The 21,280-nt window shown below is 36.2% G+C and overlaps 6 protein-coding genes across 6 annotated transcripts; 2 read left to right on the top strand and 4 right to left on the bottom strand.

Moving 5' to 3' along the window:
* Positions 1 to 3,217: 3,217 nt before the first annotated feature.
* Positions 3,218 to 4,155, bottom strand: LOC18586151 (hexose transporter). The gene is made up of 2 exons (XM_007009380.3): positions 3,864 to 4,155; positions 3,218 to 3,712 (listed from the first exon to the last, which is right to left on the bottom strand). The coding sequence occupies exons 1-2, from the start codon at positions 3,948 to 3,950 to the stop codon at positions 3,611 to 3,613; spliced, it is 189 nt and encodes a 62-aa protein (XP_007009442.1). The 5' UTR covers positions 3,951 to 4,155; the 3' UTR covers positions 3,218 to 3,610.
* Positions 4,156 to 4,566: 411 nt separating this feature from the next.
* On the bottom strand, positions 4,567 to 8,666 carry LOC18586152 (PIF / Ping-Pong family of plant transposase). Its single transcript, XM_007009381.3, has 2 exons — positions 8,189 to 8,666; positions 4,567 to 5,929 (listed from the first exon to the last, which is right to left on the bottom strand). The coding sequence occupies exons 1-2, from the start codon at positions 8,343 to 8,345 to the stop codon at positions 4,884 to 4,886; spliced, it is 1,203 nt and encodes a 400-aa protein (XP_007009443.3). The 5' UTR covers positions 8,346 to 8,666; the 3' UTR covers positions 4,567 to 4,883.
* Positions 8,667 to 9,302: 636 nt separating this feature from the next.
* On the bottom strand, positions 9,303 to 11,097 carry LOC18586153 (protein SOSEKI 5-like). Its single transcript, XM_007009382.3, has 3 exons — positions 10,433 to 11,097; positions 10,276 to 10,345; positions 9,303 to 10,178 (listed from the first exon to the last, which is right to left on the bottom strand). Exons 1-3 carry the CDS (start codon positions 10,647 to 10,649, stop codon positions 9,566 to 9,568), a joined length of 900 nt encoding a protein of 299 aa, XP_007009444.2. The 5' UTR covers positions 10,650 to 11,097; the 3' UTR covers positions 9,303 to 9,565.
* A 990-nt stretch (positions 11,098 to 12,087) lies between these two features.
* On the bottom strand, positions 12,088 to 14,552 carry PHIP1 (phragmoplastin interacting protein 1). Its single transcript, XM_018129511.2, has 4 exons — positions 14,080 to 14,552; positions 13,318 to 13,489; positions 12,930 to 12,976; positions 12,088 to 12,842 (listed from the first exon to the last, which is right to left on the bottom strand). The coding sequence occupies exons 1-4, from the start codon at positions 14,499 to 14,501 to the stop codon at positions 12,224 to 12,226; spliced, it is 1,260 nt and encodes a 419-aa protein (XP_017985000.2). The 5' UTR covers positions 14,502 to 14,552; the 3' UTR covers positions 12,088 to 12,223.
* Positions 14,553 to 15,365: 813 nt separating this feature from the next.
* Positions 15,366 to 17,758, top strand: LOC18507107 (F-box protein At2g39490-like). Its single transcript, XM_088810641.1, has 4 exons — positions 15,366 to 15,662; positions 15,753 to 16,623; positions 16,730 to 16,882; positions 17,277 to 17,758. The coding sequence occupies exons 1-4, from the start codon at positions 15,469 to 15,471 to the stop codon at positions 17,415 to 17,417; spliced, it is 1,359 nt and encodes a 452-aa protein (XP_088666767.1). The 5' UTR covers positions 15,366 to 15,468; the 3' UTR covers positions 17,418 to 17,758.
* Positions 17,759 to 18,129: 371 nt separating this feature from the next.
* Positions 18,130 to 21,227, top strand: LOC148760259 (F-box protein At2g39490-like). The gene is made up of 5 exons (XM_088802638.1): positions 18,130 to 18,387; positions 18,505 to 19,374; positions 19,490 to 19,520; positions 19,943 to 20,406; positions 20,585 to 21,227. The coding sequence occupies exons 1-2, from the start codon at positions 18,263 to 18,265 to the stop codon at positions 19,331 to 19,333; spliced, it is 954 nt and encodes a 317-aa protein (XP_088658764.1). The 5' UTR covers positions 18,130 to 18,262; the 3' UTR covers positions 19,334 to 19,374; positions 19,490 to 19,520; positions 19,943 to 20,406; positions 20,585 to 21,227.
* The last annotated feature ends 53 nt before the right edge of the window (positions 21,228 to 21,280 follow it).

Genomic DNA, 21,280 nt, shown 5'->3' on the forward strand with positions numbered 1-21,280 from the left:
AAAAACACTACTTAGCTAACTAAACATCCCAATATGAACTTCATAATTTTAGGCAGAAAATCATATAAGATATTAATTACACGTGCATGTTTATCTTTTCCAAAAGGAAAACGTGTATTCTTAAATAAATTGTCCAAAAAATAAAAATTATTTCTATATCTGATAAACTTAACAAAAAAGTCAAAATCCGAAATAATATTCTTCAAAAAATTTTAAGTTATTGTGTTCACCTATCTACAACAAAGAGTATATACACTAAAATGTGTTTTTTTTTCTCAATATTTAACATTCGAGCATTTGATTTAATGATAAAATATCATGACGTTCGAGCAACGAAACTTTCTAGATGACAATGAAAGTATAACCGATGCAGCAGCCACAATGGAAGTTGTAAACACGGTTGATTTCTTACTTGAGTAATTAGTGGTGTTTGCTATATGAACATTTGATTGAACAATAAATGCATGATTTGAATTCTTACTTCTCTTAAAATTAAAAGAAAAAATAAAGTAGTGACGTATGAGCAAGGAAACTATGGTAATGAAAGTATAGCCGATGTAGCAGCCGCCGCCGTGGAACCTGTAAACACGGCTGATTTCTTGCCTGTATAATCCTATACATATCGTTGTCGATGACCCTGCAGAAGTTTTCTTTGAAATTTTTGATATATACAAAGAGAAAACGTAAGCATGCAAAACTAAACTAGTGGGCAGTGTGGCGAGTTAGGTTAACAAATACGAAACCTTATTCTCAGTACAATTGTTATTAATAAAAAGGTGAGTTGAATGGGAGAGGGAGACTTAGTATAATTAAAGAAATGGTAAACATGGAGAAGTCAAAGGAGAGGGTTTAAAGTCAGTAATGATTTCAACATCAGTGGTAAACATGGACGGTGCTAGTTGCAGTGTTCTTCATATTGGTGGTGTATTTACTTTGATCATGACAGTTTTGATAGATTATTAGTTTCAAATTAATAGGGTTTTTTGCCATTGATGACAGTTGGTGATTTCATCACATACTTAAGACTATATGACTAGGTAATATTGACTCTCGAAGTTCGAACTTGGTGGGAGCCTGTGAATGTGCTGCTCACAAGTCAAATTCTGGGTCCATTTTCTTGCCCCATTTGATAGGCAGTTTTAACCTACCAAGCCAGTATCAGGCTCAGTAGCCTAAAAGGAAAGATATATTTTTGAGTTCAAGATGTGACCACGTTCATGAGACCAGAACCAACTTTTCTGCAAGCCAAGGGAGAGTTCTGGATGGAGAATAAAAGGACGATTTCAAAAGTTTGGAAAATCTAATCAATCTTTTGATGTAATTCTTACCTAATACCCAATGTGTTCACAAATGGCTAACTTACACATTGCTGCTTCCCTTCATCCTTCCTGTCTACTTGACTTTTTCCACTGGTTATGAAGAACCAATCAACACCCCTTTTTTCCCTTCTTTTCTATGGTTTCATGCGGGATTTAATAGTTTCTAATGGCCCCAAAACTTGGAGTGCCAAATATTGTGACCTAATAAAGATTTTAAGCAGACCATGAATGGATTCCATGGAATTGTAGCAAATTCAGCTGCACATTTCCAAGGGCTGAATATACAAAAGTTATGTGCAAGTCTGGTTTTGGTTTCCCACTTCCAAGTTCATCTGGCACCTGTGCTCCTCCCAAAACCAGTGAACAAGAAAGTCCCACAGTCAAAAAGTGGAACACGAAAAAGGTTGCCTTTGGAGTGTCCTGTTAGGAGTAGACCAGTTTGCTAATATGGCAGATTGTTTAGGCAACCGCCACATTGGATCATTGAATCATTGAATCTAGTACTACGTCTGTAGTCATAGCAATAACTTTTAACTCTGTTCAACAGTCCCCCCTGCTTTCTTCTGACCTGCAAATGCTTAATCATCTTTGACTTCATGGATTATGACATTTGAAAAGAGAAAAGGGAGGGTTTTGGTCGCTTTCCTAATTCTAATGGCGTTTTAGGTTAATTAGGATAGAACTAGGCAATCTTTTTTCAATCAAGATACTTAACACATTAGCATCCTTCATGCCTAAGGTTTTGGCAAAGAACAACATGATCGAAAATGTGAAGCTTTAGCCTGTTACCAGTTTTCCTTTGGATGTATCAACATTTAGGCTGAAACTACCAAGCTTTAAGACTAGACTTTATTTAACATAAGATGGCTTTTTCTTTCGCGACTGCTGCTGCAAACGTAAGCCGCATGTTTAAGGTCCAAGAGCAATAGCTAAACAAGCCTTAATCTCGTCACCAAGGTATACCATCCTCCCTATCTGGTCATGGGGTATGCACGCCTCTGTACATTAACTCAGAATATGATGTTAAGCAGTAATAGGGATGACGAAGTGATTTTGGTGGAAAGAGGGCATCCTGAAAATTGCTCTGCTACCAAACAGGGAAAGAACATGTCATTTAGCTAGTTAAAAATGCAATAGTTTCATGATTTCCGGATACTGTTGAGTGCTGCCCCCAACCGCAAACAGTGAAAGACATTCATTTTGAATAATTCATGTTAAATTATGCACCAAGGAATTTCAGAGCAGTTTTCAGTTTTAAATCTCAACAATCACATCAACACAACAACAATAAACCCTGAGATAATCTCCACCGAAAGATTGAAAATCACATATCAGTACAGAAGTAGGCAAAAGCACTCATCATGTAATCTAGAAGGAAAAGTAGACATCCATTCTGGCACTTATGTCACTGCTAGAGCTTCAATTAGTAGCACGCAACCAATGCTCGAAACATATTTACATAAGTGCCAAACCATTTTTTCTCTCTCTTTTAGGATTCAGCACTAGATTCTGACCTTACCACTCTGATTTCGTACGACTCCTAAGCACTGCTTTGTACTGGTGCCACAATATTCAGATGCACGTGGCATAGGAACTAGGAGGCCACCAGATCAGCAAAGATAACTAGATAAGAATGTCCACGGTTTTCATCATCCGATGTTCTTTAGATATCATTCATGACTTCACGTTTTTGTCAAGAAGAAAATCTGAACCAGTAGACAATACTTACATAATTAGCTGCCAAGCATTGAATCAGACATGCCTCATCTACATGTTTGAACCAATTCCCAAACTTATACTATCAATCAACATTCAACATCATTGTGATGTGAATAGAATTTGTCTATAACACATTATTAACACAAAATGGTACAAACACACCTGCAACCAACAATCCATTACACATGTACTAATCAATCTTATTTCAGATTATCGCACATACTCTTTACAAACAAATACACATGTTCCTATTCCAAGTTCTAACTGGAGAATCTTCATTACCGCATGATATAAACATTAGCATCTAAAAATCCTACATTGCTCCCCTAGTAACATAAACAAAGCAGCACTTACAAACATGCCAATCAATTCATAGAAATCGGGCAAAATAATTTGCGAAATTCAGATATTCAAATTTCACAGTTCAAGTGGTATGACATGTAGAAAACGAAATTGCTACTTTATATACAGATTTGAATATGCCCACCATATCTTCTTGAACTTCATGTTCTCTCTAATTAAAAGAAAAAAAAAAACCCCGTTTTGTTGATTCTTGATTAAAAGAAACAGGCTCAACTTTGGGACAAGTTTTCTTGTTCATCATCATTGGATTGGTTTAGTGTACCAAATTTTTGCCTGAAAGAGTCCTGCCTTTGCATCCACATCATATGCCCCTTCAAACAACATACGAAAAATTCAAAAAAGTTAAAACAAATATAGAAAAGAAAAACCCAAAACCCAGAAATTCAAATGCAATTAAGAAATTAAAAACCTATAAAAAAGGGCGACTTTGCATTAAAAGATGAATTTTTTTAAGAAATTTACCTGGAGAGCAGCAGCCCAAGCAATGAGGAAAGAAGCAAACCAGAACTTCTTGTCTTTGAGGAGAGATTTGGCATCAAAATTTGCCATGAAATTCTTATCCTAGATGCAACTTTTGCTGTGTTTTAAGGTTTTTGGATCAAAAAGATGAGATTTGGGGTTTTTGTTGGAGTTGGGCTCTTCTACGGTTTGTTTCCATGCCGTTTGATGCACTTGGCATCTGTTGCTGCCATGTCATCAATAGAATTTTCCTTATTTTTCTTTCCTTTTTCTTTTGCTGATGGCCGTGCGACTGTTAAACTCACTAAATTAAAAAAAAAAAAAAATTAATTATGAATTTTGGGATTATGCTTGTAAATTGTAATTGTTGTTGATACCAGTAAACTATGGAAATAACTTTTGGAAAATAAATTTTTAAGCATCTTTTTGTTTATTTCATATCATTTTCATGCCACCCCAAGTAGTTGGGAGAAGTTATGTTGCAATTGTGACATGTTCTTATTACTTAAAACTCAAAGCTCAAGTCTTTCAATGATGCACTTTTGCTGTGTTCTCATTAATATGATGCCTAGGTAAACTCTTGTAGGAAACATTGCTTTGTTTAGACTTCTTTTGGTCACAACAGATTCAAAGGGGAGGGGGAAACAAAGATGCTAAACAATCAAACAAGTTAACACTCCTCAAAATCATCCTATATTCCACATGATGCAATTCAATTTCTGCTTCCAGATATTCAGGGCTGCTTGAAATAAGAACCCATGCCTGCTCATTTTGAAGAATATCAGATAATATAGACTACATGTTATACTGTCAAAACTGAAAAACAGATGAGCTGCTCGAATACTACTTTCCAGTTCGACTAACAGAGGTAAATGAACGGAAACTTATAATGCAGGACTCACTTCTTTTGCCGTCAAGCTAGATAACTATGACGAGCATTACAAGTACCAGGGAGATTCAGTTTTTACATGTGTAAGAATCAAAGATTACTATGCCGGCTAGAGAGATAACTGAAGAATACTTTTAAGGTGGCAATTTTCCTGTTAAGTAGAGAGACAGTTTATCTCTCATAATCAAGGCAGATTTGTCAAGAGATTCACAATTTTGTCGGCGATAACCAGTGTCATGATGATGGGACAAAGACATATCATCTAGCACCTCATCCTCCAGATCGATAAGAATATTGTGCAACAAGCAGCAAACAAGAATGATTCTTGGCAACCTATTTTTATCAGGCATCCACATCACCCCATGTATTATTCTCCACATCTCCTTGAGCCTTGCCAGAGCCATCTGTGCTACCATTCTGGTTGCAGCATGTCGTTTATTAAACTCAACTTGAAGATCTGAGAGGCCTTTCCCTTGATAAGGAGTAAAAAGCCATGGCAGTAGGGGAAAACCTGCATCTCCTATTATATATTCTCTTATATCTGTTTCTTCTGAAATGTTTAGCTTCTTTCCATTAAGCCTCTTTCCTTCTTCAGAAAGTCTGAAGAAACCTGAGCTCCTGAGGACAATGGCATCACTTAAACTTCCTGGCCACCCAGCAATCACATCACGAAATCTCATCTCTGGGTCCACAACCGCCTGCAAAATCATGCTGTAGTTCTTCTCCAGGTCAAACCAGACATTATTTGATGGGTCCATTGTAGGCAGAGTCATGACAACATGTGTGATGTCAATTGCACCACAGCAATTAGGAAGGCCCCGGATTTTCTCAAACTTAGACTTTATTTGTTCCATCTCTGCTTCAGTTGAAGGCCAATTGAGATGATGAAGCCCTCTTTCCTCCATTGCTTCCACAAACCGCCAGGTTATCTGGGAAACAGTTGATTGATTCATCCCAAAAGTATCACCAATGATTGATAATGATTCACCAGAACTAAGCCTTCTAAGAGCAACAGCTACTTGATCATTTAGAGACAAAGGCTTGCCATTTAAATCAGTGAAGCTTGATTGCCTAGCCATCATATCTTCCTTCACTAGAGAACAGATGTAGTCGAATGTCTTTCTTGAAATTCTGAAAACTGATTCAAAACTTTTTGAATCCTTTGATTGAGATAAGGTACCTAAAAAGTGACATTTGAAAACAAGGTTATTTCTTTTATAAAAGAAAAAGAAAACTTTTCCTTTGGTAAAGTAGAAAAACCTATTTCATGGATCTAAATATTTATGTAAGATCATTAGCTTAAACCACTGAAAATCAATTACTAACTAGATAGCAGCCTCAATATTTCTGTTTTATAATCTGTTACTCATCATAATGCTCACTGTTCCACCTCAATCTCCTACCAATGACATTGCACTTGTAATCTCAAATCAAATGCCCCAAAAGGAAAATTTCAAAACAAGATCAAAGTGCACATATTTTTTTCATTTTCACCCTACATGCTGAAACTAGTCAGATAATTCAGTATGTTCTTACCAATTTACAGGCAATATATCCTCAAGCTCTCTTTTCATTAACAACAGAGAGAACACAATATTCATTCTGCTTAGCTGAACACATTAGTCATTAAGAGAATTTATGGCAACTAAATCATAGCACAACACATTTGCTGGCATTACAAAAGCGCAAAAGTACCACTTATATGGAAATATGGATTTTGGTGTTCATGGTCAACCCCTGAGCACAATTCATATGATCAGGTAAGATCAAAGCAAGCAATCTTTGCTGAAAGATGTAGGAACCAGCTGGGATGCAAAAATCCTATTAAAGACTACCAAAAAGGATTCTTCGTCCATGGTTTTTATGTTCTGGTTTCAGTTTGTGAAAGTGAAGGTAAGAAGAATGAAATATCTTTAAAGGAAAAGAAAGGACCCAACTCATTTTCTTCTAAAAATTATTTCTTCAAAAATCAAATTGAGAAGTCAAAATGATACTTTAACCTCAAATTCTCTGAATGGAGTGAAAATCTTTTGCACTAGTCCAAGAGAGAAAAAGAAACACCTATACTTTATACAGCTACCATCAGTGTCACTAAGGCATATGCAATCAATACAAGCAGTCATGGTTCCTTCAACAAAAAAATATTACATGGTAGATGTGACTTTAAAGTAGAGCAGACATAAGAATTGCTTCTAACAACACAGAAAAACCATTCATTTCAGTAAAATTGAGCAATTATCAGGTTAATCATACTTATGGCAAAACAATTTGCTCAACTCTCTAGCTGTCCCTAGCTTTTAAGCTCTGTGTAAGAGAATGTTCTAAAGTAAATTGCTTGTCATTATGGCTTCTAAAGACCACTCTGTCTATGCTTCTGTAATTTCCCTAGTTTTATGATGCTCTCAATGACTTAATGTGTCTAAAGTTATTCCTTCTTCATAGAACACTTAATATACTACTTCGCACAAACAAAAACAATTCTCAATAAAGCTGACAAAATGTTTTGCAATAAGATAATGATTTGACCATGGGCTATTACTCATCTGATTGCAAGTCAATAAAGAGACAGTGTACACTCAAGCAACACCTATAACTTATGTCTGCAACTCCAAAAAAAAAGGTAATCAAGAAATGTCTCGAAATTCTTTCCAGAGAAGGGAGTAATAGTTTAAAACATAGCTTGGGAGACCCATTACTTAACCCTTTGAGATCCACATATCAAAATTCAGGAAAATGTTAGGTTCAGACTTCAAGTTTTACCTAGCCCAGAGAAAAAGAAAAGATTGAAACAGGATTCTATTCTGATAACTATGAAAACCTGGATCTGACTCATGTTCTGATGCCCTTGGAAAAAACAATGCCTTTCATGATCACCATTGATGAATAGAATCAACAAAAGCCTAATATTAATACTAAGTTGCTAAGTAAAATTTACAAAGTGCATTTTATCCAAATGATCTTAAAGCATAAATCTACTCAATAAAGCTGTATTCTTAACCAATGTCCTGAATCTGAATTTTTATCAGAAACAGTTTAAGGGAAAAACCTAACAAATGCCTCTTGGAACACTGCATAGGACACACATCAAGGAAGTAGTATCAATATAAAGAATAACCAAATTCCCAGCAATGCTAAAAGCAAAAGACCAAATACATATAACTTCAAGCTCGCAACTTGCAAAGAATGTAAAACAGCAATGCTCTATCTCACACCACACCAGCCATATTATGTAAATTCAACCAAATTAACCGAAACCCAAATGGACCCAAGTCATGAAATTTCATTAAACATTAAGCAAAAAGCCAATAACTGCCTTCATAAACACCATAACATAAAAGTTCAAGCAGCAGGAAACGCAATGTATAAAAACTGAAAATAACAAAATCAAATGCCTTCAAACATTGAGAACTGTAGAGAAAAAAGAATGTTATTACAATACCTGAAATCCTCTTGGAGAACTCATCCCACCAATCCAAAGGCTGCGGTTGAGACCCCAAAGAAGAAGCAACAGCAGCAGAAGAAGGCAAGACATTCTGGTCAACCACCTTCTTGTCTGCTGCTTTCTTTCTCCTCTTGAACCCTCTAATGGGTCCCATTGAAAGATACCCAACAAAGGAACACAACCCTCCTAGATGAGTTAAGCACTTGAAAGAGCCTAACAACAAAGATCAAAAGGAATCTCAGGAAAGAGATTGAGTTTGGCCTTTTGATATTGGTTTGTTTTGGGTTTTTAACGCATGCAATGATAAGTGGCTGAATGAAGAGATGGTGAATAACCCAAAAAAAAAAAAAAAACAAGGCTTCGAGAAGGGAAACGAAAACCAAAGACAATAGTCCTACTACTATGCAGGCATTGGGCAAGTGATATAAGGTGATTCTTTTGGTTGTTAAAGTTAAGGCAATGTAGAAGAAGAAAGAGTGGGACAAGTTTCTGGCCCTTTTTTGGTCATGGTGAATTTCTTTCTTTGAGTTTTCTTCTTTTTTCTGTGTACAATTTAAAAGTTTTTTATTAGCACTTATTTTTGTTATTTTTTTATATAAATGGTATGTTACATGATGTATTGGTTATTTTCCATAATCGATAATGATAAATAAGAAATTTTATCATAAAATATTCGATCATTAAGAGAGTTTATGATTAATACTATTGGGTTTCTTAGATTATTTTTTGTTTTTTAATGTTCTTTTTTTTTATTATATTTTTATGATTATGGTCACTTTCTTTCTTCAAATTCCAATTTAATGAATAATAATGAAATTTCCAACTTTCTATTATCTCAGTAAATGCTATCTTCAAGAAAACTTCATTTCATTTAATTCCTACAAATGGTCCTTAGTATGCCAGATTTGAATATTAAAATGTTTTTTTGTTAACAAAGATTGCAAAGACAGTTGATTTGGCCACCTAGCCGGCAGCAGACATCAACCACGACCAATGTGAACATCAACTGTATGACCAGCTAAAAGGGTTGGACTCAGGCTTGGCCCTACTCCATTAAGTGATACTGACCATCTGTGGCCTAGGCTCATTGGCTAGCAACCCAAGTCCTGTATTTCTTGAAGCCCAAATGCTATTCTTTCTGTCACATTGATATTGCTGGAATATAATTACACCCCAATATGATCAAGAACATAGTCACAATCCTAGTTCTATTCTTAGTCTTTATGTTTACTTCAAAGTTTAAGCTTAATATTGAAATACATATACTATGAGTACATATTTTTCCCCATCTTCATGAATCTGTCAAAGATTTTTTACCATGGCACCTTGGCATTTGACTATTTCCATGGTACATTGATCTTTTTGTGTTTCTCCTCATCCATGAAACAGCATGTTCATTCCTTTATTTGCATTGCCTCCACAGTCCTTGGCTCTTCTTGATCCACAGGCAATCAACTGCATTAGGACTGCAGATGCCTTGATCCTTCCACTCGGGCGATCATTTTCAACACTTTGATCTCTAATATCTGCTGAGATGTTCAGACATTCCGGAACTTCTGAACTTGAATACGAAGATGGTCGAGGAGTCTGCTGTCCATTCTCCCTTTGATGTTCTTCAGCTTCTTCACCCCCAACTCTTCTTTGCCTTGCATTCTCATCTGTCTGTGTTGACACATTGTTGCCTTTGCTGCTAAATTCTCTGCTTGTCCTGGCCTCATAGATTTTGTGTTCATCAAGCTCTTTGAATTCACTCCATGAATGGTGTTTCCTTCTAATTTTCGCCGGAACATTGGAATCTTCACCTGAACTGTATGTCTCAGAGGAATTTTTGGAGATTGATGAAGTTGAAGAAACTGTTTCGTAGGATCGAAAGCTTAGAGAAGTTTGTAGGAGTAGTGATCCTTTGAGAATGTATTCATGGCCATGGGAAGGGTATATGAAGTCGTTTTTGGATAAGTCTTGCCATACATATCCGTTCTTGTAGCTCCTGAAATGAATGGTTACATTAGCACGGTTGAATCAACTGTCATTTCCATTGAAGAAACACAGTGAAAAGAACAGGATAGAGTCTTTGTCTATGGTACCTTTTCGAAGACCAGGAATACCTGTTGGCCATACCTTCACCTCGGAGGCTGTTTAGTCTAATTATAACATCTGTGAAATAGAGCAAATTGCAACAAAAAGTAATTACAAATAAGATAAAAGTTTACTCGATTTCCAAGAGAAATTTCCATTTGTTACCTTTGAGAAAGAGTCCTTGGGGAGAAGAAAGAGGGACTTCTATGAAATGAGGATGCTCAAGCTGGCCATTGCGTGAGAGGTAGTAAACAACAGAAACTTTCCGCTCCTTGTTTGATTTGCTTTCAACCCACACCATGGTTCTCTCAGGACTAGTTTCTCTATCTTGATTTCTCTTTTGCATTGGTAATTCCATCCTTAGTCTCGCATAGCTTGCCATGAAGAAGATAAAGCTAACTCTTTACCGAGCTCAAATGTCGTTAAAAAAGGTGAGAAACTTGCTAATAAACCTAAAACATTTGAACATTCAAGAGTTTTGACTTTTATAAAGCCTAAAGATTTTGAAATTCCATGGCAGGTAAAGGTAGAGGAATAGGTTTCATTGAATGAAAAGGGAACAGCTGAGAGAAAAAGTGGGAGTCTGCATATTTATAAGAGCCTGGAAAATTAGTACAGACAACCACTAGCAAACAGAAAGAAACTGTATATTATACCAGTTTCAAGAATGTTTGATCATTGGCAGCAAAAATGAAGAGTTGATATAACTTCGAGGATGCTAAATTTTTGGTTATAGAGAACCTTCGCACTGATAGAGGGCAGGGGGCACACTTCGCAATGATTAAAGTTTTCAAATATGCAGATCAAATTCAGCTCTTAAATCACCCTCCAAGGATGTTTTCCTTCCTTTTATAGTGCATGAAAACCATTTTTTCCCCCTTAATATAAGATCAATTTGTATTGATTAAAATGAGGAGGTAATCTTTGAAGATCATTGATTGATTAGGATAGGTAATGCAGATGATAATTTGGATAATTTATTTTATGCCAACTGCAAGGACAGTTGATCCTGTTTGTGGGACCAAATGCCAGCACGTTCCTTGCAGAATTTGTCAATTACCAGAAGCTCACGGACCAAAGTGAAATCAGGACAAAATTTCCATTTTTCAACATGTAGAAGTCAAAGCCAGTCCCGTGAAACCATGATGCTGAAAACATGGAGACAGTTTGACTAAAGTTTGGAACTTGCAAACTGCAATGGTGGAAGCTCACAGAAAGCTCCAAATAGAAGAGTTTCCAGTAATGAGAATCTGAGATTCACCGCGGCCAATGGCCACCACCTCCTTGCCGTGACTAGCTGTTTTGCCTGTCTGGAATTATTTATGCTTCATCTATTCATTGCCTGCCCTTGTTTTCATTCGGCTTCAATATAGCAGATCAAGATTTTCACTAATCTGAACGTATATCTAGGCAAATTTAGAAGATTAGGTAGTAAATAAAAGCCAGATTATTCCATTATTCTGTCTGTAAATAGTACTACTTGCTTCATAGTCACTGTGTCTTTCTGTCAGACTATGGAATGCCCTTTGATTGAAAGTTCCAGGTTTCATTCATTCCACAGAAAGAGTTACATCGGGAATCTGATTCACTAAAAACCTATTCTACTCCAAAGGAAGTTACAATGAATATTGGCTTTGATCATAATCAATTATGCCTGCAAACAATAAGAGTTTTCTCTGGTCTTTATTTCGGTTCATTTTCTTTCATGCATTTAGAATCAAGAGGATTCAAAGCACAAGTAACTCACCTGTCTCCCTTGGCCAAAAGAATTCCTCAGGGAAGTCTACGAATCAGCATTCATAACAAAGTAGAGAAAGACATAAACAACTATCTCTTCTCATTAATCTTTTCATCTTCTAACCAATTGAATAACACTTTAGATTATGCCAGGATAACAGGAATCACATGTAAATGGCTGAAAATTTGGAGATAGGGAAAAAAACCTCCTATCAATAGTTAATTTGTGTTTGTATTGGTCGTATCTGCAGTTTTCTTATTTGGGCAAGCAGAAGAAATATGGCCCTTCTGTCCACACTCATAGCATGTCCTTCGCCTCAACTTACCGCTGCTGACAGTTGAACCACCATTATCAGCTTTATTACCCATTGTAGGTACTTCATTACCTGTAAGTGCTTCATTACTTGCAGGTGCTTCTTCAATTGCTGGTGCTTCTTTAACTGCAGGTGCTTCATTACTTTTAGGGACTTCAGTTCTTGTAGGATGAGATCTTGATTGACTTTTTACTTCATTCTTAGGAACTGCACAACTTATCTTGACAGGTCTACCGCACACAATTTCTTGGTCTAACTTTAATGCCATGGCTACTGAGACACTATCAGAGAAATCCACATGGGCATAGCCTCGGAATTCTCCGGTTTCCTTGTCCATGCCAAAGCGTATAGATGATACATCACAATCTGAGAAAAGCTTCCTAAGATCATCCTCAGTTATATCCCATGACAAATTTCCAACATATATTCTGTTGTAGCCCTCCACCATTTTTGGGGAAAAACCAGTTACTTTATTATTGGCTCGTGTGGATTTGTAGGGCTGAATTGTTAGCTGCATTCCACCCCTGAGGAACACATCAGAAGTTCTATAAGGATGATTTACCAATGAAAAATAATGAGAAATATGGCTGAAGATCATAACATTTACTCACATTTCAGCTCTGTCAAGAGCCAAGGCTTCTTTCACTGCAGCTTCTGTCTGTAGGAAGTAAACAGGATAAAAATGTCAACAAACTCAATTCAATCCTTATGCTTAGTATCAATACTGAGGCAGCTACAATAAGATTTCAGTAGTTTCAAATATTTATCAGTTTTTTTTGTTTCTTTAATATGAAAATTCCATTTTCACAAGAAATGAAAAGAGCCAACTTTTTCATGCAACACAGTGTTAAATGCTTCAGTCTCAGCTCCTTTGGTATTTCAAAAGTACTAGCATGTCATAATAATACTCATAAGTCGATAGGATATCTAGAAATTGATCTAGCCCCAATCAAATATGGCATTCATAAGTGTATACAAACAAGCATCAGAGATAGTTACCTTGAAACTAATAATTGCAATTCCTCTAAACTTCCCAGTGTCTGGAAACTTCATACAATCAACATCAAGTATAGTACCACAACCTTCAAAATAATATCGAATATCATCCTCGGTATAGCGATATGGAATGCCTCCAACATATACTTTTGTGGCAGCATCCTCCCTCACCTGGCTGCATAAAGATGGTACAACATAAGAAACAATAAAAGCCCAATTTATAAGCAGAAGGAGAAAGAAGAAAACACAAACACTCATCTCACAACCAAATCACAGAAAAGCGAACCAAATAAAAGTTCTTTTCCAAGTTTGAATCCCATACCTGATAAAAAGACAACTATCATCAACTAAGTTAAAAGATAAACCTGTTCTCTCTAACAGAACATTTTGGGTGCTGTAAACAGAGTCTAAAAGCAACATTCAGGGTCAATCCCAGCCCCCCTCCCCCTCCCCCTCCCCCTCCCCCCTTATCAGCTTACTAATTTACGACAAAGATGCCAATATCTTTACAACTGCAAATGAAAACAATTGATAACACAAATACAACACCGGTAACATGCTGACACAATTAACTTAGCATCTAAAATGACACTAAATTTGCATAAATAAGCAAACTTTAGCTTAAGAAAACCTATAATACCCCCTTTTTTTATATTCAAAATGCAAACTGAAACATCAATAACCAAACTTTTTATTGGTATGAAAAATTATAATAAAAAATTGAAAAAAAAAACAAATTAACCAAATGGGCATTTTCAAAATTACCTTTCAGTCCCATTCTCAACCTGCAAAACTCCTTGCTCTTCACTTACATTCTTCCCCTTCTTATTCTTATTGTTCTTCTTCTTTTTCTTTGTCTCCTTCTTATTCCTTCCCTTCTCCTCCTTCACGTCCTCCTCTCTCTTCCTCTTCTTTTTTTTCTTCTTTTCTTCTTCTTCTACTTCTTCAACATCCTCTCCCTTTTCCTCAGTTTCCTTGTTCGACCCTTTTGAAAAAGAAAGGGTTTGTCTTCTTTTTTCTCGCTTCGACAATCTGGGTTTCCGAGTTACAGAGTCTAGGAGAGATTTCACGGACTGGGCCTCCGAATTTGAATCTGGGTTTTTGATATCAGCGTCGGGTTCGGCCACTTTTTTTGCCAACAGTTCTGCCCTAAGCTTCTGCTTAAGCTTCTTGTTTGATAATACCATTTTTTTTCTCTTTCCCTCCTCACAGTCACAGATGGCTAAAACCCTAGACAGGGTTTTTGTTGTCTGAAGCGAAGGGGGGCAGCAGTTATACGACGTCGTTTTAGCTCTAATTTTTATTCCTTAGTATCTATTATTTATTTTTAAGATTTTTTTTTTCAAAGAACACTTAATTGAAGGAAAAAAAATCTAGAATTTTAGCTGAAATAGTAATTTCATTATATATTATTGAAGAGGAAAAATAATAAACAATTGTATCCTCCAATTCCATATGTATAAAAAAGGGGGATGATTTGATAATGTAGGAACTATAAGTTTACAAAGCTTTCATTCATTCATTCATCTGCTTTAGAAAGTGGCAATACAGGCTCTTATGTACACTGAAGAACTTGATCTCTAGGACTAGCAGGTTGTGCCTGGTATTACTGCAGCTTCCTCTCTGCAATTTAAAATAATACAGGCTCTGGATAGGTTTTGGCAACCATGATAGGTACTTCCCTCAAACGTAACAACTGGGTTTCCATTGAACCTCCCACTAGGAAACTTCATAGAATCAAACTTATACCAAGTCAAATTGCTTGCATTTGACGTTAGCTGTGTACTGATGAAGCACTTTGAAAGGGTAAATTATCTTGGCATCCCTGCTAGTTAAAATTGGCTACAGTATATGTTTTTCTTCCTTTTTGGTGAATTGAGAATTACCGCCGGCATCAACATTTCTGTCCAAAACATTACCTACTGTTACCAATTTGGACATATTATTGAAATTGATTGAAAAATTTGAAAAAAAAAAAGTTTGTGTCATAATTAAGAGTAGTTTGAGGGATACGGAATTCCATTTTGTCTTTAAGCCAGAATTTGAAGGGGGAGTTTTTTTCTGTGCAAGTTCTATTGACTTTTTACATAGAAAGCTGAAAGTCAATACCCCGAATGATTATGGTTTCATCATTTTCTTTCATCAAACCAGAACATGGAGATAAAACCAGAATCAAACATCCGATTCTGCTTGACATGCTACGAAGCCATGCCTCCATCAGGCCAAACTGGTTTTATAAAAAGATTCACCAATCAACTCAATCTAATTCAACCTCTTCAGAAAGTTAAAGCAAAGATCAAGCACAAGATGACCAGAGACAAAAAGGAAATTGATCAAGATGATAAAGAGTAAGAACTCATAATTCTTGTTTCTGTTTGACTTTTTAGTCTGTTGAAAGTGCTCGGAAATTGAGATCAGGCTTTCTTTTTTTGAGACAGGAAGTTGGATTTTGAGCGTAACGAGGTTGATGTGATCAGCTCTTTACCTGATGACATCCTTTGCAGGATCATTTCCTTTCTTCCTTTTGAGTCTGTTATCCGAACTAGTGTAATTTCGACCCGATGGAAAAACTTATGGAAGATGGCTTTAGTGAAAGATGGGACTAAAAAGGAAGCTGTCACTGCTGTTTTGAACTTTCTCAATGATTTTCCTCAACTTCATCGACCAAGAAACAACTGGGGGTTGCAATTTAACTTTGATCAAGGTAGTGTCCTCTTTGTTGCCATTGCACCTGCTGGTATACTTCATCTAGATTTCTCTGCAGGGAAACAAGAATCTCAAAGGCAATTTAGCTTGTCCTTGGGGCGAAACCAGCGAATTTACTACCACCACCAGCCATATCTTTCCACTGCATTCAACTTGAAAGCTCTTTATCTTGTATCAGTTTGTCATGTTTCTTCAGAGATGGTTTCTTGTCTGTCGTCCAATATCCCATCTCTTGAAAGTCTGACAATAGCAAAATGCAATGGATTACAATCTATTCAACTTGAGAGTAATTCAGAGCTTCAAAAATTAACCGTCTTAGATTGCTTCCAATTGGAGTCTATCAGGATGCATTTCAATTTACAGTTTAGGTTAAAGTCCTTCCAATGTCGAGGAAGGGTTGTGTGTTTTAAATATTATGATGAAGATCCACTCTACTACCGGTATCCTCCTGCCAATGATTGTTCACATTCGGACCTGAAAGACGCCATGCTTGATTTTAGACAAGGCCCTGGCTACTATGGCATCAATATACCTGGCTTTGAATTAATCCCTCAAAGCATAAGATGGGTCAAAACTCTGACATTACGTAGATGGGTTTTCGAGGTATGTTCTAGTAGTATAACTTTTTTTCAGAAATCCTGTAATCCTTTCCAGAACCTTGATCAAAATTTTTGCACAAAGGTTTAACTAGTCTTCTGTTCTTATTCAGGAATTGATCTTACCAGAGCTAAACCCTTTAGGTGAAGGCTTCTGCAAGCTAACAGAATTGTGGTGGATTGATAATTCACCAGAGAGATATAACAGTAATGCCTTAATCTCCTTTCTCAAACTCTGTCCTCAGTTAACCAGGCTCTATATCACTGTAAGTTTCTGTATTTTCATGATACAATTAGCAGTTAAATATTAAGAAAGAATATCAGTTATATATGTTAGTAAAGTTTATTTCTGAACTTCTAGATAATGTCGTAAAGTGAAAATTTCCTAACTTTTCACATATTGGCCATGGAATTCCAGGCCTAATAGGCTAATTATAGCAACCTTATGAACTATTAAAATGCTTATCTTTCAAGTTTTAGCAATTAGGCATAAGAAAGATCGGAATTCAATCATAAGATAAAATAATCTCAAGAACCAAAACTTGAATTGCTGCACTATACAAAATTGTGATGTGATGATAGAACTCATAGCAGATATGTGGTATTAGTTTATGATCATATTCCTTCAAAATCTTCATGACTTGCTGATTAATGATGCAGATCGATCCTAACAGCTATAACATGGCAAACATAAAGATGTCTTCGATCAAGGTCACGAGGTCTACGAAATTGAAGCATCTCAAGGCTGTCAAGTTAGGGGGATTTGCCAATGAGGAAGAGGAGTTTGATCTGGCAAAGTAGTTGAAAGAGGTATTGGAAGCAGAACCACTGATTATAAGGTGGGATGGAACTGTGAGACGTCTAACAAAAGTACAAAAGCAGCTAAAGAAAGGGACAGATCCATATGAATATATTGAGCAAAGAGTTGAAAATCTTAATGAATTATGTCCTAAACATCCTCACATGGACCACTAAAGGGAAGAAGTTTTCACTTTTTATACCTGTAAATCATTCACCAAAACAGAAGAAGGAAACCATAATCTCAATTTTGTGTCTTTGAGGATTGAAAGGATTTTTGTTATTGTACCTTTGGTTCTTGGATGGGAAGTGCATGCATTGTATTGAAAGGATTTGACGTTTGAGATTTTTGCTAACATTCCTTATACGTTATACCAAGTCAATTGCTTGCATTTGAAGTTAGCTGGATACTGTTGAAACACTTTAAAAGGGTAAATTATATTGGCATCCCTAAAGTTTGCTACTAATTAAAATTGGCAACCGTATTTTTGGAAAATTACAATCCAATATCTTTAAATTTTCCTTCCTTTGTGGTGAATTGAGAATTACTATCAAATGCTACCAATTACGACAGACTATTGAAATTGATTGAAAAAATTTGGGTGGTTTTAATTTGAAAAAAAGAGAAAGATTGTCCTGATGTATAATTAAGAGTGAGCTTGATTGGTGTGGAATTCATTTCTGTCTTTGAGCCAGAATTTAAAGGGGAGTTTTTTCTGTGCAAGTTCTTAGACTTCTACATAGAAAGCTGGAAGTCAATACCCTGAATGGTTGTAGTTTCATAAATTTCTTTCATCAAACCAGAACATGGAGATAAACCCATAATCAAACGTCGCATTCTGCTTGACATGCTGCTAGCCATGCCTGGATCAGACCGAAGTGGTTTGTTAACAAGATTCACTAAACAACTCAAACTAATCCAGGCTCTTCAGAAAGTTAAAGCAAAGTTCAAACCCAAGAAGACCAGAGACAGGTAAGAACTGAGTATTCTTGTTTCTGTTTGAGTTTTTAGTCTTGATACGACTTTACCATAATGAAACTGTGCTCAGAAATTGAGATTAGTCTTTCTTCTTCCTTTTTTTGGAGACAGGATTTTGGATTTTGAACGTGACAAGGTTGATGTTATCAGCTCTTTACCTGATCACATCCTTTGCAGGATCATTTCCTTTCTTCCTTTTGAGTCTGTTGTCCAAATTAGTGTACTTTCGACCCGATGGAAAAACTTATGGAAGATGGCTTTAGTGAAAGATGGGACTAACGAGGAAGCTGTCACTGCTGTTTTGAACTTTCTTGGTGATTTTCCTCAACCAAGAGACAAATGGGGGATGCAATATAACTTTGATCAAGGTAGTGTCCTCGTTGTTGCCATTGCACCTACAGGTATACTTCATCTAGATTTCTCTGCAGGGAAACAAGAATCTCAAAGGCAATTTAGCTTGTCCTTGGGGCGAAACCAGCGAATTTACTACTACCACCAGCCATCTCTTTCCACTGCGTTCAACTTGAAAGCTCTTTATCTTGTATCAGTTAGTCATGTTTCTTCAGAGATGGTTTCTTGTCTCTTGTCCAATATCCCATCTCTTGAAAGTCTGACAATAGCAAAATGCAATGGATTACAATCTATACAACTTGAGAGTAATTCAGAGCTTAAAAAATTAACTGTCTTAGATTGCTTGCAATTGGAGTCTATCAGGATGCATATCAATTTACAGTTCAGTTTAAATTCCTTCCAATGTCGAGGAAGAGTTGTGTCTTTTAATATCAGAATGATTGCAATGAAAATCCACTATACTCCCCGTACCCTCCTGCAAATTATTATTCACCTTTGGACCTGGAAGATGCCATGCTTGATTTTAGACAAGGCCCTGGCTACTATGGCATCAATGTACATGGCTTTAAATTCATCCTTCAAAGCATAAGAGGGGTCATAACTCTGACATTATGTAGATGAGTTTTTAAGGTATGTTCTAGTAGTTTAGTTTTTTTTTTTTCCAGAATCCTGTAATCCTTTCCAGAACCTTGATCAAAATTGTTGCACCAAGGTTTAATTAATCTTCTGTTTTTTTGTTACTCAGGAATTGATCTTACCAGAGCGATATCTTTTAGGTAAAGGCCTCTGCAATCTAACTGATTTGTGGTGGATTTATGATTCACGGGAGAGATATAATAGTAATGCCTTAATCTCCTTTCTCAAACTCTGTCCTTGGTTAACTAGGCTCTATATCACTGTAAGTTTTTGCAATTTTATGATATAATTAGCAGTTAAATATTAGAATGAATATCACTTATATATGTTAGCAAAGTTTGCTTGTGACCTTCTAGATAATGTTACCAAGTGAAAATTTCTTCACTTTTCATATATTGGCCATGGAATTCCAAGCCAAAACTTGAATCGCTGCACTATACCAAATTGTGATGTGATGATGGAACTCATAACGGAAATATTACACCAAAATATTATTTATCTTGTAGTATTAGTTCCTGATACTCCTTGCAAAATCTTCATGACTTGCTGATTAATGATGCAGATCAATCCTAAGAGCTATAACACGGGAAAGATAAAGATGTCTTCTATCAAGGTCAGGAGGTCTATGAAATTGGAGCATCTCAAGGCTGTCATGGTAGAAGGATTTGAAAATGAGGAAGAGGAGTTTGATCTGGCAAAGCAATTGAAAAAGGTATTGGAAGCAGAACCACTGATTATAAAGTGGGATGGAACTGTGAGGCGCTTAATAAAAGTACATGAGCAGCTAAGGAAAGGGAGAGATCCATATGAATTTATTGAGAAAAGAGCTGAAAATCACTATGAATTGTGTCCTAAACATCCTCACATGGACCACTAAAGGATAGAAGTTTTCACTTGTTATACCTATAAATCATTCACCAAAACAGAAGAAGGAAACCATAATCTCAATCTTGTATCTTGGAGTATTGAAAGGATTTTTGTTATCGTACCTTTGGTTCTTGGATGGGAAGTGCTTGCATTGTTTTGGTAAGTAATCTTTTATTTCTTAAAGCAATGATTTGAGTTCAAATTTTTCATCTCCTTCATTGCAATTGATTACAGCATCAATGCTTGTTACCATACACTAGTCCATTTCATTAGCAGAGGATGTTCCAAGAGTCATAATCAAATTAGTTCTTGATCCATTTTCAAGCTTTCATCTCAGGGAAAAATGCTGTTTCATTTCGGACAAGGCAGTATTCTGGCTACGATTAAAGATAAGGAGGAGCTTAATCTGAATTTTCTGTAATGGAGGATAAGAAAGTTCTGGGATTTTCACCTCAGCTAGAGCTCAATCTGCAAACTCCAATTAAAACTTCCCTTCCAGGACAAATGGGTACCTGGGTTTTTGCCTCTGGATTTGGATATCCGGGTTGGAATCTGGCCAGTTGGGTCTTACTTTTCCTGTTTTCTTCTTGTTGTTTAATGTTGTGTTCTTCTCTCTTTTGCACCAAAAACAATAGTTTCAGAAACAGACAAAAAAGGGTCTTTAAAAAATTTATGAGCCTGATCAACTTTGCTTATGAATATTGATAATTAATTAAACAAGAAGCTCTAAAAGCTTTTAATGTCTACCCTGCTGCAGTAATCCTTTTCCCTGCTTGTTTTCCTAAATTCAAAACTCATGAACTTGATGTGACTTGGCACTTACTTTGAACCGTGTCCTAGTATATGAAAATTAGCTGTCCATGTGTGAACAAAATTGAAAAAGATATGATTCAATTCACATATAGTATAATTGAGTATGAAAGAGGATTTTGGTTTGACTTTGAATCAAGTTCAAGAGGGCCATTTTTTGGGTTTCTAGATTGGTGGTAAGATTATTTTTCATTTTCTAAAGTGATGATTATAAGTTCATAGG

The sequence above is a fragment of the Theobroma cacao genome, chromosome 10 (assembly GCF_053813885.1).
Source record: "Theobroma cacao isolate CCN51 chromosome 10, ASM5381388v1, whole genome shotgun sequence".
Lineage (NCBI taxonomy): Eukaryota > Viridiplantae > Streptophyta > Magnoliopsida > Malvales > Malvaceae > Theobroma > Theobroma cacao.